Source organism: Salvelinus sp. IW2-2015, unplaced genomic scaffold (genome assembly GCF_002910315.2).
Source record: "Salvelinus sp. IW2-2015 unplaced genomic scaffold, ASM291031v2 Un_scaffold16469, whole genome shotgun sequence".
Lineage (NCBI taxonomy): Eukaryota > Metazoa > Chordata > Actinopteri > Salmoniformes > Salmonidae > Salvelinus > Salvelinus sp. IW2-2015.
This window is the reverse complement of record NW_019957601.1, coordinates 84,537-112,284: the sequence shown is the minus strand read 5'-3', so window position 1 is coordinate 112,284 and position 27,748 is coordinate 84,537. Positions and strand designations below refer to the sequence as shown.

The 27,748-nt window shown below is 42.7% G+C and overlaps 1 protein-coding gene across 5 annotated transcripts; it reads left to right on the top strand.

The window, feature by feature from the left end:
- The first annotated feature begins 108 nt into the window (after window positions 1-108).
- On the top strand, window positions 109-27,748 carry LOC112080741 (nicotinate-nucleotide pyrophosphorylase [carboxylating]). Of its 5 annotated transcripts, none has more exons than XM_024146631.2 (5): window positions 109-240; window positions 25,959-26,250; window positions 26,522-26,832; window positions 27,107-27,238; window positions 27,479-27,748. In XM_024146631.2, the coding sequence occupies exons 2-5, from the start codon at window positions 25,998-26,000 to the stop codon at window positions 27,692-27,694; spliced, it is 912 nt and encodes a 303-aa protein (XP_024002399.1). In that variant the 5' UTR covers window positions 109-240; window positions 25,959-25,997; the 3' UTR covers window positions 27,695-27,748. The 5 variants fall into 5 exon arrangements, with proteins under 5 accessions (XP_024002399.1, XP_024002398.1, XP_024002400.1 ...); XM_024146630.2 differs by lacking the exon at window positions 109-240 and adding an exon at window positions 9,066-9,254; XM_024146632.2 differs by lacking the exon at window positions 109-240 and adding an exon at window positions 15,298-15,529.

Below are 27,748 nucleotides of genomic sequence, written 5' to 3'. Positions count from 1 at the left end.
TGGAGACAAAATATAGTTTACATGTTGTCAACAATCTAAGCCAACCCTGTCTGTTTTGCCCAATAGTCCGCTACAGTGGGCGGGTCATAATACCTATAAAACCTAGCGGTAAAACATGGAAATAACTCCATACACTTTTCACGTTGGGAATTTTACAAACACTTTAAATTAAGTGTGTGTTTGGTGTAGGCTTACCTTGCTGTGACGTTTTGACAGCCGTTTAAATCTCTCTCAGACAAGGTGAGTTTTATCAATATATTTGCCTCAATTTACTCTCACATTCGAAACGCTAATTACCAACATAGAAGACCTCAGCAAGCGCAATCAGAGACCTGTATCCAATCCAAGATGATTCCATGTGCTGTATTTAAATTAATTGAATAAAGTGTAGAAATTATTCTGTCCCCTTTCTCTGTCTTAGTTAGCGACTGACTACACTTTAACTAGCTAGTTAGCAAAGCAGTAGATTAGAAGATATGTTTGTATTACTTTGCCTAGATAATTGTTCAGCTAGCAGAGCAGTAGATCATAAAATAATTTTGTATTACTTAGCCTAGATAATTGTTTGTACAGTATGTCGACTGTGGTGTCTATTTCAGACCTTATGGCATTTTTAAAGGATAAGCATAAGAGCATTAAAAAGGCAGAAGACCACTATAAACTTGGCCATGAGGAGAAGTACAGCCAGAGTGACGGGCAATTTACCGGTTTGGTCAGGGCCATGAGGGATAGTTTATCCTGTGTCAGTGAGTTAAAAAATACAATGTTTTATACTGCTGTCAACATTCTACAGGGAAGAGCTACTTTATCAATTATACAGTGCATTCGGAAAGTATTCAGACCTCTAGACTTTTCCCACATTTTGTAACATTACAGCCATATTCTAAAATGAATTTAATCAATGTTTTTCATCATCAATCTACACACTACCCCATAATGACAAAGTGAAAACAGTTTTTTAGACATTTTGGCACATTTATAAAACAGAAACCTTATTTACATAAGTATTCAGACCCTTTGCTAAGAGACTAGAAATGTATCTCGGGTGCATCCTGTTCCATTGATCATCCTTGAAATGTTTCTACAACTTGATTAGAGTTCACCTGTGGTAAATTCAATTGATTGTACATGATTTGGAAAGGTACACGCCTGTCTATATAAGGTCCCACAGTTGCCAGTGCATGTCCTAGAGCTGGCCGCCCCGGCCAAACTGAGCAATCTGGGGAGAAGGGCCTTGGTCAGGGAGGTGAGCAAGAACCCAATGGTCACTCTGACAAAGCTCCAGAGTTCCTCTGTGGTGATGGGAGAACCTTCCAGAAGGACCATCATCTCTGCAGCACTCCACCAATCAGGCCTTTATGGTAGTGGCCAGACTGAAGCCACTCCTCAGTAAAAGGCATATGACAGCCCGCTTGGAGTTTGCCAAAAGGCACCTAAAGACTCTGACCACAAGAAACAAGATTCTCTAGTCTGATGAAACCAAGATTGGACTCTTTAGCCTGAATGCCAAGCGTCACGTCTGGAGGAAACCTGGCAGCATCCCTAGGGTGAAGCATGGTGGTGGCAGGATCATGCTGTGGGGATGGTTTTCAGCGGCAGGGACTGTGAGACTAGTCAGGATCGAGGGAAAGATGAACGGAGCAAAGTACAGAGATTGTTGATGAAAACCTGCTCCAGAGCGCTCAGGACCTCAGACTGAAGAAACAGTTGAATCAATTTTATAGTAAGGCTATAACGTAACAAAATGTGGGAAAAAATCAAGGGCTCTGAATCCGTTCCGAATGCACTGTATAATCATTCATCAGATATGATATATTTTAGTTTCATAACCAATCTTGAAAGGCTTTACTTATTCGGAGTGGTACATGCATTGTCTTGATTTATAGGATCCTTCCCACTATTTGATTGATGTGTCAAGTGTTATCAATTAAATGTTTAATGAAAAACTGCACTTGTCATGTTAAAATGACAGTTAAATATTCTACAGCTGTAATGTCATCAATCAAATCAAACTTTACTCATGAACATCCACAATGGATCAAATTTAATGGTGAAAAAACTATTGGAACCATTTCCCTGTTTGACCACTAGGTTTTATGGGTATTATGACAACTCCACTGTGTCCCACAGTGGACCTGTCATTGTACCCATAAAACCATTGTGGATTTGAGAAACACTTCAAAAAATGGCTGTGTTTCGTGTAGACTTACACTGGCGTGATGTTTTGAAAACGGTGCAAATCTCTCTTGGACAAGGTGACTTTTATCAATATATACACATGTATTTTCCCGCCAAAAATGAAATGCTAATCTGAAATCATACAGAACTACAAATGTCTGTCTCAAGCTTCACATCTCACCAGGTCCATGATGATCTGAATCTCTGGATTAACTGCTAAATTTAGTAAATCATAAATTGGTTCAAGTTATTTAAATGGACAATTCTGTGAACTGTCTTCTTGGGAAAGTTTTTCATTAAAAAATGCCTGTTATCTAGCTAGGTAGCTCATGGTTGGTTGGTTAATTAGTTAGCAACATTAGACTGCTATTCGCCATCTAGCCAGGCTATTTGCCTAGCCTTTTAAATGCATGAGAAATTCCTAAAAACAAGTTTCTTTCTTTGGCTTTTATAAACCAACAGTCTAGCATGGTAGCTAACTTGGGGAAGCTATGGCTAGGTGTTCTAGATAATCAAATACAAATGTATTTGTCACATACACGTGTTTAGCAGATGTTAATGCGAGTGTAGCGAAATGCTTGTGCTTTTAGTTCCGACAGTGCAGTAATATCTAACAATTCCCCAACAACTACCTAATACACAAATCTACAGGGGAGAATAAGAATATGTATATGGATGAGTGATGGCCGAGTGGCATAGGCAAGGTGCAATAGATGGTATAAAATATAGTATATACATGTGATATGAGTAATGTAAGATATGTAAACATTATTAAAGTGGCATTATTTAGAGTGCATTGTATAAAGTGACTAGTGATCCATTTATTAAAGTGGCCAGTGATTGGGTCTCAATGTAGGCAGCAGCCTCTCTGAGTTAGTGATTGCTGTTTAGCAGTCTGATGGCCTTGAGATAGAAGCTGTTCTTTAGTCTCTCGGTCCCAGCTTTGATGCACCTGTACTGACCTCGCCTTCTGGATGGTAGCGGTGTGAACAGGCAGTGGCTCGGGTGGTTGATGTCCTTAATTATCTTTTTGGCCTTCCTGTGACATCGGGTMCTGTAGGTGTCATGGGTAGGTAGTTTGCCTCGGTGATGCGTTGTGCAGACTGCACCACCCTCTGGAGAGCCTTGCAGTTGCCGTACCAGGCTGTGATACAGCCCGACAGACTGCTCTCGATTGTGCATCTGTAAACGTTTGTCAGGGTTTTGGGTGACAAGCCAAATTTCTTCAGCCTCCTGAGGTTGAAGAGGCACTTGCGCCTTCTTCACCACACTGTCTGTGTGGGTGGACCATTTCAGTTTGTCTGTGATGTGTATACCGAGGAACTTAACTTTCCATCTTCTCCACTGCTGTCCCTTTGATGCAGATAGGGGGCTGCTCCCTCTGCTGTTTCCTGAAGTCCACGATCATCTCCTTTGTTTTGTTGATGTTGTGTGAGACGTTGTTTTCCTGACACCACACTCCGAGTGCCCTCACCTCCTCCCTGTAGGCTGTCTCGTTGTTGTTGGTAATCAAGCCCACTACTGTTGTGTCGTCTGGAAACTTGATGATTGAGTTGGGGGCGTGCGTGGCCACACAGTCGTGGGTGAACAGGGAGTACAGGAGGGGGCTGAGCATCCACCCTTCGTGGGGGCCCCAGTGTTGAGGGTCAGCGAAGTGGGAGATGTTGTTTCCTACCTTCACCACCTGGGGCGGGACCGTCAAAGTCCAGGACCAATTTCACAGGGTGGGGTTGAGACCCAGGGCCTCAAGCTTGATGATGAGCTTGGAGGGTACTATGGTGTTGAAAGCTGAGCTGTAGTCAAATCAAATCAAATTTTATTAGTCACATACACATGGTTAGCAGATGTTAATGCGAGGGTAGCGAAATGCTTGTGCTTCTAGTTCCGACAATGCAGTAATAACCAACAAGTAATCTAACCTACAATTCCACAACTACTACCTATACACACACACAAGTGTAAAGGGATAAAGAATATGTACATAAAGATATATGAATGAGTGGTGGTACAGAACGGCATGGCAAGATGCAGTAGATGGTATAGAGTACGGTATATACATATGAGATGAGTACGTAGGGTATGTAAACATAAAGTGGCATAGTTTAAAGTGGCTAGGGTACATGTATTACATAAAGATGGCAAGATGCAGTAGATGATATAGAGTACAGTATATACATATGAGATGGGTAATGTAGGTATGTAAACATTATATTAAGTGGCATTGTTTAAAGTGGCTAGTGGTACATTTTTACAAATTTCCATCAATTCCCATTTTTAAAGTGGCTGGAGTTGAGTCAGTATGTTGGCAGCGGGCCGCTAAATGTTAGTGGTGGCTGTTTTAACAGTCTGATGGCCTTGAGATAGAAGCTGTTTTTCAGTCTCTCGGTCCCTGCTTTGATGCACCTGTACTGACCTCGCCTTCTGGATGATAGCGGGTGAACAGGCAGTGGCTTGGGGTGGTTGTTGTCCTTGATGATCTTTATGGCCTTCCTGTGACATCGGGTGGTGTAGGTGTCCTGGAGGGCAGGTAGTTTGCCCCGGTGATGCGTTCTGCAGACCTCACTACCCTCTGGAGAGCCTTACGGTTGTGGGCGGAGCAGTTGCCGTACCAGGCGGTGATACAGCCCGACAGGATGCTCTCGATTGTGCATCTGTAGAAGTTTGTGAGTGCTTTTGGTGACAAGCCGAATTTCTTCAGCTCCTGAGTTGAAGAGGCGCTACTGCGCCTTCTTCACAACGCTGTCTGTGTGGGTGGACCAATTCAGTTTGGTCCGTGATGTGTACACCGAGGAACTTAAAACTTTCCACCTTCTCCACTACTGACCCGTCAATGTGGATAGGGGGGTGCTCCCTCTGCTGTTTCCTGAAGTCCACAATCATCTCCTTTGTTTTGTTGACGTTGAGTGTGAGGTTATTTTCCTGACACCACACTCCGAGGGCCCTCACCTCCTCCTGTAGGCCGTCTCGTCGTTGTTGGTAATCAAGCCTACCACTGTAGTGTCATCCGCAAACTTGATGATTGAGTTGGAGGCGTGCATGGCCACGCAGTCGTGGGTGAACAGGGAGTACAGGAGAGGGCTCAGAACGCACCCTTGTGGGGGCCCAGTGTTGAGGATCAGCGGGGTGAGATGTTGTTACCTACCCTCACCACCTGGGGGCGCCCGTCAGGAAGTCCAGGACCCAGTTGCACAGGGCGGGGTCGAGACCCAGGGGTCTCGAGCTTGATGACGAGTTTGGAGGGTACTATGGTGTTAAATGCTGAGCTGTAATCGATAACAGCATTCTCACATGGGTATTCCTCTTGTCCAGATGGGTTAGGGCAGTGTGCAGTGTGGTTGCGATTGCGTCGTCTGTGGACCTATTGGGTCGGTAAGCAAATTGGAGTGGGTCTAGGGTGTCCGGTAGGGTGGAGGTGATATGGCCTTGACTAGTCTCTCAAAGCACTTCATGATGACGGAAGTGAGTGCTACGGGCGGTAGTCGTTTAGCTCAGTTACCTAGCTTTCTTGGGAACAGGAACAATGGTGGCCCTCTTGAAGCATGTGGGAACAGCAGACTGGGATAAGGATTGATTGAATATGTCCGTAACACACCAGCCAGCTGGTCTGCGCATGCTCTGAGGACGCGGGCTGGAATGCGTCTGGGCCTGCAGCCTTGCGAGGGTTAACACGTTTAAATGTTTACTCACCTCGGCTGCAGTGAAGGAGAGCCCGCAGGTTTTGGTAGGGGCCGTGTCAGTGGCACTGTATTGTCCTCAAAGCGGGCAAAAAAGTTTGTTTAGCCTGTCTGGGAGCAAGACATCCTGGTCCGCGACGGGGCTGGTTTTCTTTTTGAATCCGTGAATTGACTGTAGACCCTGCCACATACCTCTGTGTGTCTGAGCTGTTGAATTGCGACTCGATTTTGTCTCTGTACTGGGACTTAGCCTGTTTGATTGCCTTGCGGAGAGAATAGCTACACTGTTTGTATTCGGTCATGCTTCCGGTCACCTTGCCCTGGTTAAAAGCAGTGGTTCGCCGCTTTCAGTTTCACGCGAATGCTGCCGTCAATCCACGGTTTCTGGTTTGGGAATGTTTTAATCGTTGCTGTGGGTACGACATCGTCAATGCACTTCCTAATGAACTCGCTCAACCGAATCAGCATATTCGTCAATATTGTTGTTGGACGCAATGCGGAACATATTCCAATCCGCGTGATCGAAGCAGTCTTGAAGCGTGGATTCAGATTGGTCGGACCAGCGTTGAACAGACCTGAGCGCGGGAGCTTGTTTTAGTTTCTGTTTGTAGGCTGGAATCAACAAAATGGAGTCGTGGTCAGCTTTTCCGAAAGGGGGGCGGGGAGGGCTTATATGCGTCGCGGAAATTAGTATAACAATGATCTAGGGGTTTTTCCAGCCCTGTAGCACAATCGATATGCTGATAGAATTAGGGAGTTTGTTTTTAGATTAGCCTTGTTTAAAATCCCCAGCTACGATGAATGCAGCCTCAGGGTGTGTGGTTTTCCAGTTTACAAAGAGTCAGATAAAGTTCGTTCAGGGCCATCGATGTGTCTGCTTGGGGGGGAATATATACGGCTGTGATTATGATTGAAGAGAATTCCCTTGGTAGATAATGCGGTCGACATTGATTGTGAGGAGTTCTAGATCAGGTGAACAGAATGACTTGAGTTCCTGTGTGTTGTTATGATGATCACACCACGTCTCGTTAATCATAAGGCATACCCCCCGCCCTCTTCTTACCAGAAAGATGTTTGTTTCTGTCGGCGCGATGCATGAAGAAACCAGCTGGCTGCACCGACTCCGTTAGCGTCTCTTGAGTTAGCCATGTTTCCATGAAGCAGAGCACGTTGCAATCCTGATGTCTCTCTGGAATGCTACCCGTGCTCGGATTTCATCAACCTTATTGTCAAGAGACTGGACATTGGCGAGTAGTATGCTAGGGAGTGGAGCGCGATGTGCCCGTTCCGAAGCCTGACCACGAGACGCCTCGTTTGCCCCTTTTACGGCGTCGCACAGGGTCGCCGGCGGGATCAGATCCATTGTATTGGGTGGAGGCAAAACACTGGATCCTGTTTCGGGAAAGTCATATTCCTGGTAGGAACGATGATGAGTTGACGTTAATCGTATATTCAGTAGTTCCTCCCGACTGTATGTAATGAAACCTAAGATTACCTGGGGTACCGATGTAAGAAATAACACATAAAAAAACAAAATACTGCATATTTTCCAAGGAACGCGAAGCGAGGCGGCCATCTCTTTTTCGGCGCCGAAAAAGTCAATGAACAGCATTCTTACATAGGTATTCCTTTTGTCCAGATGGGATAGGGCAGTGAGCAGGCGATTGCGTCGTCTGTGGACCTGTTGGGACGGTATGCAAACTGAAGTGGGTCTAGGGTGGCCGGTAAGGTGGAGGTGATATGATCCTTGACTAGTAACTAGTAATGTTTTTGTCTGTGGGTGAGGGGTGGGTAGCCTACTTCAAGGACTACTTGACTTGTAGCTACCCTAGCTAGCTGAATTATTTTAGTCTGGCTTTGAGGTTTCAGAGATGGACAGATTCATCCTCTCGAGTCAAGTGTGTTTACTGCGGGAAAACATTGTTTGCTGTTACCCTCTGGACAGCAGATCATTAGTATGGGCAAGGTTATGTAACCTTATTTATGACTGAATGGTGTAAAAATGATTGTAACCATTTCCGTGTTTGACCGCTAGGTTTTATGGGTATTATGACTCATACTGTGCTAGACCAATGCATTATGGTGCGTTCAAGACAACTGGGAACTCTGAAAAATACAAGGTGAAATCATGACGTCAGTGATCTTCAGGTCAGAAAGTCTGAGCTCTAGAAAGAGGCCAGAGTTCTCGAGTTGGAATTCCGAGTTGGATGACTGTTCAAAATGATTTTTCCCAGGCAGAGCTAGTTTTCTTCTTTTTTTTTTCTCTCAAGTTCCCAGTTGTCTTGAACACACTGAAGTTGTAAGTCTGAGATTTCTGAGTTCCCAGTTGTTGGTAATGTATGGAACTGAGTCATGATCAAGGGCTGATGCTGATGCTATGTATTGGCCAATGAGAGGCTTTGAAAGCACCGGTCAGCAATAATGGCACTCCTCAGAAGAAGCAGGTTTGAATTAAATGGTTCAAGGACAAAATTACATTTATGTAGCTTAGATAATATAATTTTAAAGTGCATTAAGGTGTCTGTAATAGAATAAACGTGGCAAAACAAATGTAGACCTGAATGAATTTCTATAGCTTCCAAAATATTTTTTACAATGGTGGGGGAGTTCCAAGATGGTCTGGTCTGCTCAGCTAGTTAATTGACTATACATCATATGAAACAGAGAAAATGGAGCGAGTGAGATGTTTTGTTTGCTCTTCCATCTCTAGTGAAGCTACGGGATGTGGTCGAGAGCATCCCGTCTGCGCGCAGTGCTGCGCAAGAGTTGTCTGACATCATCATAAATTATCTCTGTTTATATTGTGCAGTGTTATGAGTTGTAGGTTTAAGGCAGCCCTGCATGCCTTTCACTTGTCAGAACTGCATATTGCACTACACTCAGGTGAATATGTCCAAAACCAAACCACCACTTTGCATTTAGGAAAGTGACATCTTTTGTGCTTTAGAATAACTTATAGTTCCAGAAGTAAGACTATCATAATGAATTTAGATTGCAACTTTTAAGGCTTTGGGACCAATAAGGGGGACTCTGAAATTAAATTGACATGTCGGTGAAGATCTTTGTCTGAATGAAAAGTATTCCAACATAATTTACTGATATATATATATTTTTTAAATTAACATTACTTTTTGTATTTTTTGTTGTTGGACTTTGACCTCCCAAACTTGAAATGTCTCTGAGAACTGTTGTGTTACTCAGATTGTCGGGTTCAACAGAAAAACAAGACTAATAGTTTTTTCAAAACTGTAACTCAATGTGACTGACTTTCACATTCTTCGCTTAGCTTGTAAACATTACAACATGAGCAAAGGAGCAAATTCCACTTTTCTGGTGTTGTCCTCTTTGAATGTCCTAAACAATCACTGAATCAAAGTTAAGAGGAACATTGTTACTTTTGTGGTGAGTAAACATTCCTCTGTAGCCCATTGTGTATCCATAATAATAATTTCATTTGGATATTTGATTTATTGTATTTGTATTGTTGAATAGTGTTTAAATACACAAAAATTGTAAACATTACTATAACATTTGTTGCGGTAGGTCCTGAGATACGTAAGAACTTGCACATAAGGGGGTATTTTGGATCAGAGCAAAATGTGATTGGAGATACAATAACTCAAAGGTTTGAGAACCACTGTTATACACAACCATCGCTGTGGACCAAATGTGATTACAATGGAGAATCTCTGCAGACAAAATTACTTTTTACTGTACAATAGACTTTTTGTATCAAAATAATTTTTGCAAGTCTCTAAAATTGTCTTCAGTTGATAAGCACATCATAGCTGCCATTTGAGGATACAAACAGGTGTTTGCAACAGGTGCAATAGGATGCAAACAGCTGTGGTTCAGAATAACCTAGCCCTTGATCATGGGGGGGGGGGGGGGATTTGTTAAGATCCCAGATGCTCGTTCTGAACCTTAATATGCAACGCTTTTGGTACTGTTTTGGAAGCATAAGGACCTTATCTTTCATATCAGTGAGAAATAATTTTCAAAAAACAAAAGGTTAAATTGATACACACCTTGATAGGGTTAGTGTTCCCACATGGCCATATATCAATGTTACAGACTAGGCGACCACCTGTGCTAATTGGCTATCTAGCATGCTCCGAACACCCAGTTGTGGAAAAAGTACTCAAGTACTTCTTGTACTTGAGTAAAAGTAAAGATACCTTTTTTAATAGAAAATTACTCAAAAGTGAGTCACCCAGTAAAATACTACTTCAGTAAAAGTATTTGGTTTTTAAATATACTTAAGTATCAAAAGTATAAATCATTGAAAATTCCTTATATTAAGCAAACCAGACAGCACCCATTTTTAAATATATTTATTTATGGATAGCCAGGGGCACACTTCAACACTCAGATATATAATTTACAAACGAAGCATTTGTGTTTAGTGAATCCGTCAGATCAGAGACAGTCGGGATGACCAGGGAGGTTCTCTTGATAAGTGTGTGAATTGGACCATTTTCCTGTCCTGCTAAGCATTCAAAATTAACTTTTGGGTGTCTGGGAAAATGTAAAAGTACATTTTCTAAAAGTTGTCAAAAATATAAATAGTAAAGTACAGATACTTAATTAAACTACTGAAGTAGCAATTTTAAAGTATTATTACTTAAGTACTTTACACAACTGCGAACACCTGTGTAAGCGTAACTCGGGAAGTGTAATTTCGTTGGATGGAAGTACCCTTGGCTGTATTGATCTGTGCAGAACTGCTACAGTAAATATATTTTTTTTATTTGAAGGATTCTTTCTCGCTGATGAAAGATAAGGGTCATATGTTTCGAAATCCGTATCGCAAGCGATGATTATTGACATTTCTAAAGGTTAAAGCACAGAGTCAGGATTGTAGTTCACGAGGCAGCCATGGGCAGAATGGCTGCCTAGAATGGCAGAAAGGCTGCCTAGCGTTTGAGAGCTAAGAGTAACCTAACCTTTAACCTACAAGTATTAGTCTGAACTTGGAAACTGACATTTCCGACTAACTAACTGGGGGTAGTTGATGGTGTTATTACAGATGACCAAAAATTAATCGCTAAACACTGTAGCAATTTTTACAGAAAATTGTATAGCTCTACGTACTGTCAGGAATCCGCTTTTCTTTTTTTTTTACTCACTGAATAATGTTCACTCTATCAGTGATATAGAATCTAACAGTGTGATGAACCCATCAAAGTTGAAGAGATTATAGTCTATCAAACATCTAAAGAACAATAAATCACCAGGTGTTGATGGAATTACATCAGAATTTTACAAATTGTTTTCTGAACAAGTAGCTCCCTTCCTATTTGAAGTCTTTTTAGAGAATATTAAAAACAATGTTCTCCCTCCTACAATGAGTCAGGGGTTAATAACACTGATACCTAAGCCTAAAAAAAAAGAAGTGCTGCTCATCGATAACTGGCGTCCAATTTGTCTTCTTAATAATGACTATAAGATATTAGCCTTACTACTTGCAAAAATAATTAAAGAAGTTCTGGATGCAATCATTGATGAAACACAGTCTGGCTTCATGTGGAACAGACATATTTCTAACAATGTCAGACTAGTATTAGACATACTTGACTACTCAGACCTAATAACTGAGGATAGCTTCATACACTGCTCAAAAAAATAAAGGGAACACTAAAATAACACATCCTAGATCTGAATGAATGAAATATTCTTATTAAATACTTTTTTCTTTACATAGTTGAATGTGCTGACAACAAAATCACACAAATGATCAATGGAAATCAAATTTATCAACCCATGGAGGTCTGGATTTGGAGTCACACTCAAAATTAAAGTGGAAAACCACACTACAGGCTGATCCAACTTATGAGTGTATGTCTCTAAATGGAGGCTCAGTAGTGTTGTGTGGCCTCCAGGTGCCTGTATGACTCCCTACAACGCCTGGCATGCTCCTGATGAGGTGGCGGATGGTCTCTGAGGGATTTCCTCCCAGACCTGGACTAAAGCATCCGCCAACTCCTGACAGTCTCAGTGTGAACCTGCTTTCATCTGTTGGTGGATGGAGCGAGACATGATGTCCCAGATGTGCTCAATTGGATTAGGTCTGGGGAACGAGTGGGCCAGTCCATAGCATCATGCTTCCTCTTGCAGGAACTGCTGACACACTCCAGCCACATGAGGTCTAGCATTGTTTTACATTAGGAGGAACCCAGGGCCAACGCACCAGCATATGATCACAAGGGGTCTGAGGATCTCATCTCGGTACTAATGGCAGTCAGGCTCCTCTGGCGAGCACATGAGGGCTGTGCGGCCCCCAAAGAAATGCCACCACACACTGACTGACCCACCGCAAACCGGTCATGCTGGAGGATTGTTGCAGGCAGCAGAACGTTCTCGCTACGGCGTCTCCAAGACTCTGTCACAGTCTGTCACTGTGCTCATGTCTCAGTGTGAACCTGCTTCATCTGTGAAGAGCACGAGGGCGCCAGTGGTGAATTTGACCATCTTGTGTTCTCTGGCAAGTGCCAAAACGTCCTGCCACGGTGTTTGGGCTGTTAAGCAAACCCCACCTGTGGACGTCGGGTCTCACCACCCTCATGGAGTCTGTTTTCTGACGTTTGAGCAGACAAATGCAACATTCTGTGGGCCTGCTGGAGGTCCTTTTGCAAGGAACTTCTGGCAGTCTCCGCCTGCTCCTCCTGCACATAAAGGCGAGGTAGCGGTCCTGCTGCTGGTTGTTGGCCTCCTCCACGTTCTCTGATGTACATGGCCTGTTCCTGGAGCGCTCCATGCTCTGGAACTACCTGACAGACACAGCAAACCTTCTGCACAGCTCGCATTGATGAGCTGCACTACTGAGCCTTGTGTGGGTTGTAGACTCCGTTTCATGCTACCACTAGAGTGAAGAGCAGCCAGCATTCCAAAGTGCAATACATCAGCCAGGAAGCATCGGAACTGAGAAGTGGTCTGTGGTCACCACCTGCAGAACCACTCCTTTATTGGGGGTGTCTTGCTAATTGCCTATAATTTCCACCTTTTGTCTATTCCATTTGCACAACAGCATGTGAAATTTATTGTCACAGTGTTGCTTCCTAAGTGGACAGTTTGATTTCACAGAAGTGTGATTTGACTTGCAGTTACATTGTGTTGTTTAAGTGTTCCCTTTATTTTTTTGAGCAGTGTATTATTTTTAGATTTTTATAAAGCATTTAACACAGTAGAGCATCAGTTTCTCTTCCACTCCCTTGAGACTTGGCTTTGGGGATTTTTTTCTGTAAGGCTATTAAGACTCTCTATGCAAATGGTAACAGCTCTATCAAATTGAAATATGGCACCTCACCTAGATTTGAGTTAGAGGAATTAGGCAAGGTTGTCCTCTATCTCCCCGTACCTGTTTTTATTAATCACCCAACTTCTTGCAAATTCTTTAAATAATAGTCCTGTACAAGGTATTTCCATAGCTGGTAAAGAAATTATTATAAGCCAGCTGGCTTCACTTTTTCTGAAAGACGCTATTCTAATTCCCATATCGATCAATGTGATACAATCCTTTTCCAAAGTGTCTGGTCTATCTTAACATTAATAAATGTGAACTCATAGCTGTCAAAGATTGTGTGACACCTTCCTATTATGGTATTCCAGTAAAATAATAACTTACATATTTAGGCATAACCATTACAAAGGATCAGAAGTCTAGAGGCTTACTAAATTTGAACCCTCTTATTAAAAATACCCAGAAGAAGCTAAATCAATGGCTACAGAGGGACTTATCTTTAAAAGGAAGAGTCCTAATAACCAAGGCCGACGGTATCTCTAGACTAACATATGGCGCTCTATCTTTATATCTTGACAGTAAAATAAGCAAGGAGATAGACCAGATGCTTTTCACCTTTCTGTGGAGAAACCGTACCCATTACATTAGGAAAAATGTTGTAATGAACACTTATGAAAATGGTGGACTGGATTTTCTGGACTTTACTACTTTAAATAATACTTTTAAGATCAATTGGATAAAACAATTCCTAAGACCCACTTCTATCTGGAATTGTATTCCTCGTGTCTTCTCTACTTTTGGTGGCCTTAACTTCATGTTGTTTTTCAATTATAATATTGACAAAATTCAAGTCAAACTTTCTGCTTTTTTTCTGCCTTATTGGAATGGATTTATTGACAATATCTGTTGGGAAAAAGTTTGGATGTTGCCACACACATACCTACTTGTTAACAAAATTTAAGGAAGTTTCCTTTAAAATTATTCATAAATATTATCCTGCCAACCACTATATGAAGACATTTAAGGAAAACAACTCAAATTGCTCCTTTTGTAATGACCACCCAGAAACAGTGTTGCATCTTTTTTGGCATTGTATTCATGTAAGAAAACTGTGGCAAGACATCAGTAGATTTATAATTGAACACATTTATGAAGATTTTACACTATTGTGGAGAGATGTACTGCTTGGATTCTTTACATAAGATAGAAATAAGCTGAAACAATTTTATGTAATTAATTTCATTATTCTTTTGGCCAATTTCATATACACAAATGTAAATTTACAAACAAAAAAACAAATTTTCTTACCCTACAAAAAGAAATTGAACTGTATTTTCAGACAGTTTAATACTCTACTAACAAAAAAGCTGTTAGAATTGTAAGTGTATGTATGGTCCTTATGTAATTGTAATGTGATATTGTACCCCCTAGCTCGATTGCCCATTGTATATAATCTATATATACTTGTGTTCCCTCATGTACTTTCTGTATTGATTTGTTGTTAATAAAAATAATTAAAAATAATAATAACTGGGGGTAGTTAATTGAACAGTACAGGACTTGGACCAGGAAGTGGGCGGGACAAAACAAACAGCAGGTATGTGCAACCAGTTAGCAAGTCGGACATTTTGGCGTTTCCTAGTTCCCACTAGCACGTGAATGCACCATTAGACTTTTCCATGTTCTTATTGCCCCTGATGATCCATTATGCAAATGCTTAACATTTCATATTTTGGCACTTGCAGGGCTCTACAGGGCGACCATTTTACTCGCGAACAGAAAGGTCATGAGCACGTACCGCCTACTTCCTGGGCCAAGCCCAGTACTGTTTATGAATGGGCTTTCAGTTTATATAATCACATTATTGAAAATTGGGTCATTTTTAAGAAATGGTAAATAATATTCGTGTTCATGGATTAATTTACCTTTAACCAATGCCTTTTATGAAGGTTTTCGAATATGAAGGGAAAAAAACGCTCAGAAGTAAATATAATTGTACATATCTTAAAGGACAACGTTTTCATGAATTTGATAGTCAAATATATTTTTGAACTAAACCAAGAGACCACAGCCTGTCTTTTCAAATGGGAACAATTGAGTTATTGTGGGCAGAAAAGCAATGACGTGTGGCGAGCTAGTGAGTTCCTATTGATGCGTTCTAGCATATATTTTTGCATATTTCCGTTAGGGAACGCCTACTCTGAACGCTGTGCAATTAAATTTGCCTTTGCACTCCTAAACGACGCAATTAAAAAATACTCTGTTCGTAACAGATTTTTAGTTTTGTGAACCGAACTATATTGAGATCAAATGTTTCATCGATGAAAGTTTGCAGAATGTCGGTAAAAATCCATCTCGTTCCATCTTCTCCCACTGCCGGCCACTGGGCTTCCTCTGAGTGGAAACGCAAAGCGGATGCTTCATATTGATACATCCGGTAAGATGTCTGTCTCGTTCTATGATATAAGTCCATTAAAAAAACAGTACGGACCTTGAACAAGAAAGTAAGCAGGACAACGCGCAGCTCAACGAGCCAATAGTAGCCGAGTTCAATTTTGCGTAGCTGAACGCGCCAATCATAGCCTAGTCAGAGGCTGGAACCGCGAGCCTTTGAGACGAGTAGCTACCGTGCGCCCGTTTTGGCTCGCGACTAAAGAAGAATGAAGAGCATCCAATTGCATTTTAGGCGACAATGTCAACCGGATCCCGAGGAGGCCAGTGATCTTGTCGATATTGATTTTGCCGAGCCACCAGCAACACAAGATTCGGCTAGCAGTAGCCTTAACACGGCCACCGGCTTTGCCCCGGTTTCGCCAACCACTGCCGGTGGGAAACAATACAAATACAACGCACACTGGGAGAAAGCTTTCCCGTGGTTGCATTTTGAAGGAAATGTTATGTTTTGCAAATATTGCAAGGCCGAACCACAACTTGCAGGCAAGCTTTCTTCGTTTGTGGTGGGGAATCCTCACCTGAAGAAGGACACTGTTAAAAAACACAACGCGTCGAAAAAGCACATTGAGTGCAGAGATAACCACATCATCAAGAGTACCAACGAATACCCGATGACAGTTCAGTCGGCTCTGAGGCAGGTGAGGATTTCGGAAGAAGATAGAAGATAATTATTAACTGGGTGGTTAGAGCCCTGAATACTGATTGGCTGACAGCCGTGGTATATCACACCATATATCACGGGTATGACAACACTTATTTTTACTGCTCTAGTTAAGTTGATAACCAGTTCATAATAGCAATAAGGCACCTCGGTGAGGTTGTGGTATATGGCCATATACCACACCCCTCGGCTCCCCGATGCGTCGTGAATAAGAACAGCCCTTAGCCTTGGTATATTGGCTATATACCACACCCCCTCGAGCATTATTGCTTAAATATAGTATGCTTGATCACTACATTTCGACCAATGAAATGGGAACTCGAAAAAAAAACAAGATCAAATCATGTCAGTTATCTTCAGGTCATAAAGTCGATGCCCGAGTTTCCGAGTTGGAATTACCGTGAAAAATATTTTTTTTACCAGTCGGGGCTTGTCCCCCCCCCCCCGACGTTGCATTTGTCAACCAATGGTTGCGTACAACATCATCGACTGACAGATTGCAACAACATATGTGGTTAGCGATACTTAAAATACCTGTCCGGCCGTGTTAAGATATGGCATGCGTAAGCAACGCCTGGGCAGAGGAACGCGTCCATATAGCTCGCCAGCTTTTGTCCTAAAAAACGGAAAGGAGTTACCTCTGTTTCGTTCAGCCATTCATAATGGGGAAGTGAATGGGGTTTCGGGATAAACGCCGAAAATAAGGTCTAGGAGTTCTTTACTTATTTGTTTTTGCGACTATCAGTCTGTTAGCATGACCTTATGAATTGTGAAGCCTTTGTGCTTGTTTTGATTACATAAAGGGTTCAAAGTACACAAGTGTTAGCTGATGAAGATTGTTATAGAACAAAACTAAAATATCCTAACCTGTGTTTACCACAGACCTTTGGTGTTTATCCCCCAAAATACTTAATTTTCCCTACATGGAACCTAAACCGGCTGCGCGCGTGCGCCATCGTGCATGAATTTATTTTGTCCCCCTACACCACATATGTCAGAGTCAAGGCCCGCGGGCCACATCCGGCCCGCGAGAAGGTTTTTTACGGCCCCTGGGATGATCTTGATTATTATTAAGAACCGGGCCGCAGACCGCAGCAAGCCGGCAGCCGCAGATCTTTTACACGCACCAATACTACATTTCCCACAATGCAACGGTGACCAAAACCAAACTGACTCTTGGGAGACGCAGATGCGGAAAGAAAATTTGAGCCACTTTCCCAGCTGCCAGACCATGAAAGAGAAGCTCTCTACCAGTGCGTCCCCGAGCGCACAGTTGGCTGATAAATAGGTATGCTTGCCGCTGACTTTCGACACCGATTTGCTGACTTTGAAGCACAAAAAGCAGGTTGGAACTGCTCGGTAACCCATTTGCTGTTGACGTGGAAAGCTCACCACCAAACCTCCAAATGGAGTTGATTGACCTCCAATGCAATGATGCACTGAGGGCAAAATATGCGGCAGTGGGTGCTGCGGAGTTGCCCGTTTCCTCCCCGACACAATGCCCCAGCTGCGCATCCAGGCTGCTCAAACGTTGTCTATGTTTGGCAGCACATACCTGTGGTGAACAACTGTTTTCTTTGATGAACCTGAACAAAACATCACACAGAAGTCGACTTACTGCTGAACACTCCACTCAATTCTGAGGATTTCCTCAGCTCAGAGCCTTACCCCGAACATTGATGAACTTGTGGAAAAGATGGGACACCACCAAGTATCACCCTCAACCCAAACAAGTGAACATTACTGTGCAATCACATATTTAGAGTTTTTACTCAGTTCAAGTTTAAAAGTTAAAGTTTAATATTTGTTTTCACTGCATGTTACTTCTCCTTAAACAAAGTGTTGTTTTTGATTAATAGATTTTTGCACTTTATTTTATTGTATTTCAATCCAATTATATTTTAAAAATATTTCAGTTGAGTGGATGATAGAAAATTGCATTATTGTTTTTTTTCTTGAATAAATTTAGCCCACTTTTGCTAAAATAGAAAAATATAGGCTACTGATGGTGCCTTGAATACCGGTTTCTTTCATTTAATGTTCATGTTATGGGGATTTTTATATAAAGGAAATTTGTCTTTTGTGTCTGTTGAAAATTAAAGATTACTGACAGAGCCATAAGAAAATATTGCTTTATTTATCTGATCATATTGGAATATATTTGTTAGGTTTTCAGTAGGTTCAATTAGGTTCACTAGACTATATGCGTCATTTAAAAAWTTTTCAATGAACATTCGAACAGTCCGGCCCTCGGCTTGTAGCTAAATTTTTTATTTGGCCCTCCGTCCATTTGACTTTGACACCCCTGCCCTACACCAAACGCGATCACGACACGCAGGTTAAAATATCAAAACAAACTCTGAACCAATGACATTAATTTGGGAACAGGTCGAAAAGCAGTAAACATGTATGGCAATTTAGCTAGTTAGCTTGTACTTGCTAGCTAATTTGTCCTATTTAGCTAGCTTGCTGTTGCTAGCTAATTTGTCCTGGGATATAAACAGTGAGTTGTTATTTTACCTGAAATGCACAAGGTCCTCTACTCTGACAATTAATCCACACATAAAACGGCCAACCGAATCGTTTCTAGTCACCTCTCCTCCTTCCAGGCCTCTTCATCTTTGAACTTATATGATGATATAAACAGTCGATTCTACTTTAAAAAATTCACCTTTCCAGATATAAGTCTCTCACTGTTGCCGCTCGTTATAGACCCCCCTCAGCCCCCAGCTGTGCCCTGGACACCATATGTGAATTGATTGCCACCCAACTATCTTCAGAGTTCGTACTGTTAGGTGACCTAAACTGGGATATGTTTAGCACCCTGGCCATCCTACAATCTAAGCTAGATGCCCTCAATCTCACACAAATGATCAAGGAACCTACCAAGTACAGCCCTAAATCTGTTAACACGGGCACCCTCATAGATATCATCCTGACCAACTTGCCCTCTAAATACACCTCTGCTGTCTTCAACCAGGATCTCAGCGATCACTGCCTCATTGGCTGCATCCGTAATGGGCCCGCGGTCAAACGACCGCCCCTCATCACTGTCAAACGTTCCCTAAAACACTTCAGCGAGCAGGACTTTCTAATTGACCTGGCCTGGGTATCCTGGAAGGATATTGACCTCATCCCGTCAGTAGAGGATGCTGACGGMYAYGWYKMRWCRTRKCCATCTTAAATAAGCATGCTAAGAACAGATATAGCCCTTGGTTTACTCCAGACTTGACTGCCCTTGACCAGCTCAAAAGCAGCCTGTGGCCTACTGCATTAGCATCGAATAGCCCCTGGGATATGCAACTTTTCAGGGAAGTCAGGAACCAATATACACAGTGTTACAGGAATCTGCATCCTGTAGCACTAATTCCAAAAAGTTTTGTCACACCTTAAAGTCCATGGAGAATAAGAGAACCTCCTCCCCACTGCACTGAGGCTAGGAAATGCTGTCACCACCGATAAACCTGCGATAATCGAATTTCATTAAGCATTTTTCTACGGCTGGCCATGCTTTCCACCTGGCTACCCCTACCCCGGCCAACAGCTCTGCCCCCCCCGCAGCAACTTGCCCAAGCCCCCCTCCCCCCAACACTACTCCTTCACCCAAATCCAGATGGCTGATGTTCTGAAAGAGCTGCAAAATCTGGAACCCTACAAATCAGCTGGGCTAGACAATCTGTATCCTCTCTTTCTAAATTTATCTGCCGAAATTGTTGCAACCCCTATTATTAGCCTGTTCAACCTCTTTCGTATCGTCTGAGATCCCTAAAGATTGGGAAACTGCCGCGGTCATCCCCCTCTTCAAAGGGGGAGACACTCTAGACCCAAACTGTTAGACATATATCCATCCTGCCCTGCCTTTCTAACGTCTTCGAAAGCCAAGTTAACAAATCAGATCACCGACCATTTCGAATCCCACCATACCTTCTCCACTATGCGATCTGGTTTCCGAGCTGGTCATGGGTGCACCTCAGCCATGCTCAAGGTCTTAAACGATATAACCGCCATAGATAAAAGACAGTACTGTGCAGCCGTTTTCATCGACCTGGCCAAGGCTTTCGCCTCTGTCAATCACCGCATTCTTATCGGCAGACTCAACAGCCTTGGTTTCTCAAATGACTGCCTCGCCTTGTTCACCAACCACTTCTCAGACAGAGTTCTGTGTGTCAAATCGGAGGGCCTAATGTCCGGACCTCTGGCAGTCTCTATGGGGGTGCCACAGGGTTCAATTCTCAGGCCGCCTCTTGCTGCTGGTGATTCTCTGATCCACCTCTACGCCGACGACACCGTTCTGTATACATCTGGCCCTTCCTTGGACACTGTGCTAACAAACCTCCAAACGAGCTTCAATGCCATAAAACCGTCCAGAGTAGCATCACTACTCTGGACGGTTCTGACTTAGAATATGTGGACAACTACAAATACCTAGGTGTCTGGTTAGACTGTAAACTCTCCTTCCAGACTCACATTAAGCATCTCCAATCCAAAATTAAATCTAGAATCGGCTTCCTATTTCCCAACAAAGCCACCTTCACTTATGCTGCCAAACATACCCTCGTAAAACTGACCATCCTACCGATCCTCGACTTCGGCGATGTCATTTACAAAATAGCCTCCAACACTACTCAGCAAACTGGATGTAGTTTATCACAGTGCCATCCGTTTTGTCACCAAACCCCCATATACTACCCAACACTGCGACCTGTATGCTCTCGTTGGCTGGCCCTCGCTACATATTTGTTGCCAAACCCACTGGCTCCAGGTCATCTAAGTCTTTGCTAGGTAAAGCCCAACCTTATCTCAGCTCACCGGTCACCATAGCAACACCCACCCGTAGCACGCGCTCCAGCAGGTATATTTCACTGGTCACCCCCAAAGCCAACACCTTCTTTGGCCGCCTTTCCTTCCAGTTCTCTGCTGCCAATGACTGGAACGAATTGCAAAAATCACTGAAGTTGGAGTCTTATCTCCCTGACTAACTTTAAGCATCAGCTGTCAGAGTACCTGTACACAGCCTATCTGTAAATAGCACACCCAACTACCTCATCCCCATATTGTTATTTTGTTGCTATTTTGCACCCCAGTATCTCTACTCGCACATCATCATCTGCACATCTATCACTCCAGTGTTAATGCTAAATTGTAATTATTTTGCCACTATTGGCCTATTTATTGCCTTACCTCCTAACCTTACTACATTTGCACACGCTGTACATAGATTTTTCTATTGTGTTATTGACTGCATGTTTGTTTATCCCATGTGTAACTGTTGTTTTTGTCGCACTGCTTTGCTTTATCTTGGCCAGGTCACAGTTGTAAATGAGAACTTGTTCTCAACTGGCCTACCTGGTTAAATAAAGGTGAAATTAAAAAAATACAAAAAATAAATAAATCCCATATTTGAAATATGATATGCCTACTTGTCTTTGAAAATTAATTTTATTAGGCTATACATTATTGCTGCCCTTCATGAGTCATACAAATAAGCATTTGATATTAAATGCTCCAGGAATCCAATATGATTTGAGATTTTAGTATTGTGCCTGGCAGAGATAAGGGGACTCAACTCCTAAATGCGTCATATTTTGTCTATATAGTCAGATGATGGGAAGGATCTACAACTAGTAGGCATAAACCACCCGAATATTGATATTCATTAGATTTTTTTGGAAGATTGGGTGATTTAGAGAAATTATTGTTATAACATTTTCAAACCACCAGCACTTGGGAAACATAGATCAGGGGTAGCCAACCCTTCTGGAGAGATAGCAGGATTTTCTTCCAGCCCTATTTTAAAGAGCGAGTTCACCTAAATTACAAAATGCTAAATGTTTGTGTCCTTACCTTGAAAGCATTCTATGGACAATGAGACTGGAATCTATGATTTGGTTAACCACTGCCATCAACCATTATTACAATTTGCTGTGCAGAGCCTTGGTGCACTGTTTCTAGCATTTGCCTGTCTCCCAATTTCATTTAATTACTGTCTGAATAAAGTGTCAAACCACCCAAAAAAGATGTACAATTTTTTTTTTTTTGCATTCTTAAAATTTCACCCCCCCCCCAGGTTTTCTATTAAAAAAATAAAACCTGGTCATAGGCCTAAGCCATGTCAAAATACGTAGAATTGCAGGAAATTAGCTTTAAAACAGTACCATCTAGGCCCTAGATGGTACTGTTTTAAAGCTAATTTCCTGCATCTAGGCCCTAGATGGTACTGTTTTAAAGCTAATTTCCTGCAATTCTACGTATTTTGACATGGCTTAGGCCTATGACCAGGGGTTGTGGCAATGAAATTCAAATAGCAAATCTCACTCCAAACTTTCTTCAAATGTTGGCAGCCCTGTAATGGGTAGGATTCTGTTTTCACGTGCAAAGGTGAGTGCTTTTGATAAAAACACTATCTGCCTTTTATGGAAAAGAGATGTATATTTCTGAACGATAGACCATGCTGCCTTGTTTATAACATGACCGGAGCACCGCAGATTACGGTTCGATTTGAGAAGAGCGCTCCTCCCTCACCACTTTTGCCCGTTCCCCACGCAGGCCATAGACCGGTGTACCTCGGTTCTGCTTAATCCTTAATCGAACACTGCCATTGCAAAGAGTGCTCTGTAAGCCACGCCCCAGTGGGCAGAGCTAGGCATGTTGCTTTGTTCACTGGGACACATTTTATTACCGAGATAGGCCTGTCGTTTTACAATGGGTCTGCGGTGTTTCTGTTTAGTTAATCTAATATTTCAGAACATGTGTATTGCAGTTAATTTTGTCTATGACTTAAGTAAAATATATTTGAGTAGCAAACAGGGAAACAAGTCCTAGACACTTCTCAATAGAATGTTCTCCCAAAAGGGGGCGCTGTTTAACAATTCTTTGGATTATCTAGTGACCACCAGTGCTCGGGAAATAAATAGCTTTTTCACAAGAGACCTGGTTGACATGAAATTTACATTGTTATAGACACACTTTGTACTTTTCACAACAAAAAAGTTGTTGATTTCATTGTATGTTTTGTACAGTCTGATTTGGACATTTTGTTCTCTGTTGTAGAGCAAGTAAAATAAAGACTTTATGTAAACTGGAATTGTGACTAATAGTTTACTAAAGGTTGAGATCTCTTGATATCAGAGATGTGCCTTACAGCGTCCACATGCTTCCCAGCCGAAACAGTTCGGAAGAGTTTGTGCGTAATATTATGATGGCATTTTGTGATGTTTTTTTTACATCGGATTTGTGTGTTCCCGAACAGCTGAAAAAACCCTCACCGAAGACTACACCCCTTTATCGGTGATAGGTCAACAATAAGGATTATTCAATAATGTCTTTGTCATTCAACAAGAGATTACTAGTTTTCATGCACATTTTTGCATTGAGAAATACTGCACCAAACATCTTAGATGTAAAATTGCGTGACTTTTTTGACTGAATTTATGACCGATTTTGAGTTTTTAGATTAATTCTGATGAAGTGTATACTGGCTACGGCATCTCAAAATGGACAATCTGTACTCTTGCAGGTTTTTTCTTGTTTTTCAAARTTAAGGGAGTATGCAAGCACACTCGTTCGGTTCAGCTAGGAGCCAGCCGAACTGGAGCATGCTGACGCCTTTACCCAGTCTTTTGGGGGGAGCGAAGGGAACGACTTACAGTAGTAGTGAGTGCATACATTTTCATACTGGTCCCCCATGAGAATCAGACCCACAACCCTGCAAGTGAGCCACACGCGACTGCACAGATGCTAGACCGTGCAATCACAGTTGACTTGAAGTATCAATATTACAAGTATTTATTTTATTGACAAGTTGTGTTGAACACAGTGTACATGTGTGTCCAGAGTCTCTCACTCGCTGCCTAATCACCTGGGGGCTAACACATCTTCGCCTACCAGCACCTAAGGAATTACAGTCCCTTTGGTTAACCCCAACAAAGGCGAAATACTAGGCCTACATGGCAACAAAAACACTTCCAATTGTTACATGACTGTTCAGAATCTGTAGAATATAAAGATCCACTGGGCTGAATTGTCATTCAATTATTAGCAATTTATTATAAACATTGACCCATCCATCACACAAGCGCACAAAGGTACACACCAACAGAATAATGGATGTTTATTCCGCTATTGCAACAGCCTGGCCCTGTCACGTTTTTGTAAACTGGGGGATAGGCTGGGAAAATATAACCATTCATGAAACAGATTTATAGATGGTCTAATACAGCTTTAGCTCTTGGGTTATGATAGGCAAGGTTCAAATGATTCTGCATTGCTTTCCCATGGAATTGACCTCAACCCTAGTAGTAATAATTTATTGATCCTAACTTGGATGATTGTGTATGTAATGTACAGAGACAGGGCAAGGTTCACAAAAGGTCTTATTGACAACAATGAAGACAACCATACTGATTCCATACTGTATTTATTTATCTTGCTCCTTTGCACCCCAGTATCTCTACTTGCACATTCATCTTCTGCACATCTACCATTCGTGTTTAATTGCTATATTGTAATTACTTCGCCACCATAGCATATTTATTGCCTTACCGCCCTTATCTTACCTCATTTGCACACACTGTATATAGACTTTTTTCCCCCCTACTGTATGTTTGTTTATTCCATGTGCAACTCTGTTGTATGTGTCGAACTGCTTTGCTTTATCTTGGCCAGGTTGCAGTTGTAAATGAGAACTTGTTCTCAACTAGCCTACCTGGTTAAATAAAGGTGAAATTAATTTGATGTTTTTTTTAAAACCAGGGCTGTCTTGTCAATGAGCAGAATTGACAAATCGGACTGTACAAAACATACAATCAAGACCGCTGTTGTTAATTCGTTGTCATTTGCATTTCATACACTTGACACATTGACCTCATTATACACCATGCATTTCAATAAGGAATCGCAACAGCCTGTTTTCCATCCAGTATTAGATCACGATCATATGTGACCAGCAGGCTCAGACAGTACCCATAGCTAGGCTATAGAGGGTACAAACACTTCAAGACCCTATGGTCAGATGGCTTTTCATAAAGATGCCATGATAAGTAAAGAAATCCACATTTGTGTGGGTGGGGTGTCAGTGACTTGAGGGGGAAACTGAAGCAGTGGAGGCAGCAACAGGCAGATCGAGGAGGGGGGGGGGGGGGGCAGGCACGTCCATGTGTCGGCCAGGGTGCCCTCAGCCGTTGTCCTGGGAGATGCAGAGAAATAGAAAAGAGGGGTTAGTGAGCGCATCCCTAAGATCTTACTTATTAGGTCATAGATCAAATTGACTGCAATGTACTTGACTCATATATTAGTATAACTACACAGAACCACCGCAGACCCATTGTAAAATGAGATTCTATCTCCATATGATATCTCCTTACTACAATGTGTCTAAGTGCACGAACAACATGCCTAGCTCCGCCCACTAGGGTGTGGCTTACAGAGCGCTCTTTGCAATCTGCACTCGTTACTTGTACTCCAGTTATATTACCACAGGAGCAGACTGGGATCAGAAATCGGCTGTGGCATTTCTAACACATCGGCCCCCTTGAGGCCACCACATCAGCATTCTTTGTTTGTGGTGAATCTTAACCTGAAGACGGACACTGTTACAAAGCAACAGGTCGAAAAGCACATTGAGAGCAGGGATTCATTCATACCAGAACTCAAGACATTTTGTAGGGTACAGTTTAAACTACAAACTTAACTATCATCAGTGGATAGCCAGATTTAAAGCACTGGAACTAACCCCTTTCTCCATTCTTAACAGAACAACTTTCCGGCGTCACGTTTTACCTCCCCTCTCAAGATGACGACTCTACATTATGACTTGTCACACACCCTCCCTCCCCACACGCTGTCCCGGCTGGCACGGGAGTGGCTGGCAGAGGACACACCGAACTTTGACCCTGCAGGGCTGTGTGTGGGGTCACATGAGGTCGAGGCCAGGTTGTTGTGTAAAACGCCGTGCAGCATGCTGGCAGGCATGCCTTTCTTCACTGCTGTCTTCACTGAGCTCAGCTGCACTGTGGAATGGGCACACAAAGAGGGAGCACAGCTGGGTAAGAGACCAACTATGAACCTGGTCAGAAGCATGCTAGAGGTTTAAGAGAATACACAGATCCCTCACAAATGTGATGACAACACACCAACTCTGATCACACTGCCAAATTCATTTGGAGAAGGTATGGTGGAAACAAGCTTTGAGTTTGGCATTCACAAAATTCCATTGGAATAGATTCCAACTGATTACAATCTAACCATTAGATACAGTTCACTCACATGATGATTGTAATTTTTAGGTAAACTCTACTTTGACCTCACCTCCACCAGGTCCAGATGCGGTGGCCCAGAGTGCTGTGGTCAGAGGCCCAGCAAGGTGTATCCTCCTCGGGGAGAGACCGGCCCTCAACTGCCTGGCCCGGGCCTCGGGGATAGCCACCCGCTGCTCCCAGCTACAGAGCATCGTCAGGGAGGCAGGCTGGCATGGCCATGTGGCTGGCACGCGTAAAACCACCCCTGGGTTCCGGCTGGTGGAGAAGTATGCCATGCTGGTGGGCGGCGTGTCCATGCACAGACAGGACCTGAGTGGAATGGTGATGCTGAAAGACAATCATATATGGGCATCAGGGAGTATCACACAGGTAGGCAAGGGTGGATGTCTCAAACTGTACAACATTTGACAGCAACCTATACTATGTTGTGGTTGTCGATTCCTCTGAAATGCTTTCACAAGTGCATGAAAATCAGAGTGCAAGAATACATGTAAGTCTTTCATATTCCAAGGTGTACCATTTAGATCTGGCCTTTTTCTAATATGAGAGCTGAAGTTTTCCCTCTGTGCATTTTGAATATAAATTAATTTTGCATTCTGATAGAGAACTGATTTGATGTAATACCTACCTGTGGGTCTTCCAGGCGGTGAGGGACGCCCGCTCGGTGTGTGGCTTCAGCAGTAAGATTGAGGTGGAGTGCGGCAGCCGGGAGGAGGGCAGTGAGGCGGCCATGGCAGGAGCCGACATCGTCATGCTGGACAACTTTAAGCCACAGGTGAGACTGACGAAGGACTTCCCAAAGGCATCAGGGAAGTAATGTAGAAGAGGTAGAGACGTACTGGAGGGCTTGTGATAAAGCAGATGACAAATGTCCGTTGGACATTCATGTACATTGGACTATCAATGTAATATTCTTCTTCCTCCTGTATGTCAGTGCTGTGGATTTTGTTCAATCTCTTCTTTCCTACACCGTCTCTTCCGGCCTCTATTCCTCCTCTGTCCCTTCCTCTCTCAGGATCTCCATGCGGCAGCTCAGCTTCTGAAGGAGGAGTTCCCTTCTGTGCTAATCGAGGCCAGTGGAGGGGTGACCCCAGACTCCCTGCCCCAGTATCTCTCCCCCCATGTGGACATCATCTCTCTGGGCTGCATAACCCAGGGCTGCCCCGTGGTAGACTTCTCCCTCAAGGTTCAAAAGCCTGTTGCCTTTCCAATTATTTTCCAATCAAAGTAACTGTGGCAAATCAGGATTTTTGTTAATAAAGTGAAAATAAAAAGCAACGGTCAA

What these genes read in the sequence shown, in the direction of transcription:
- LOC112080741 (XM_024146629.2), top strand. Translation starts at nt 15,753, where the DNA reads ATGAAGAGCATCCAATTGCATTTTAGGCGACAATGTCAACCGGATCCC. An exon ending in CATCAGGGAGTATCACACAG is followed by an intron (nt 26,833 to 27,106) that starts GTAGGCAAGGGT and finishes TGGGTCTTCCAG; the next exon opens with GCGGTGAGGGACGCCCGCTC. An exon ending in TGGACAACTTTAAGCCACAG is followed by an intron (nt 27,239 to 27,478) that starts GTGAGACTGACG and finishes TTCCTCTCTCAG; the next exon opens with GATCTCCATGCGGCAGCTCA.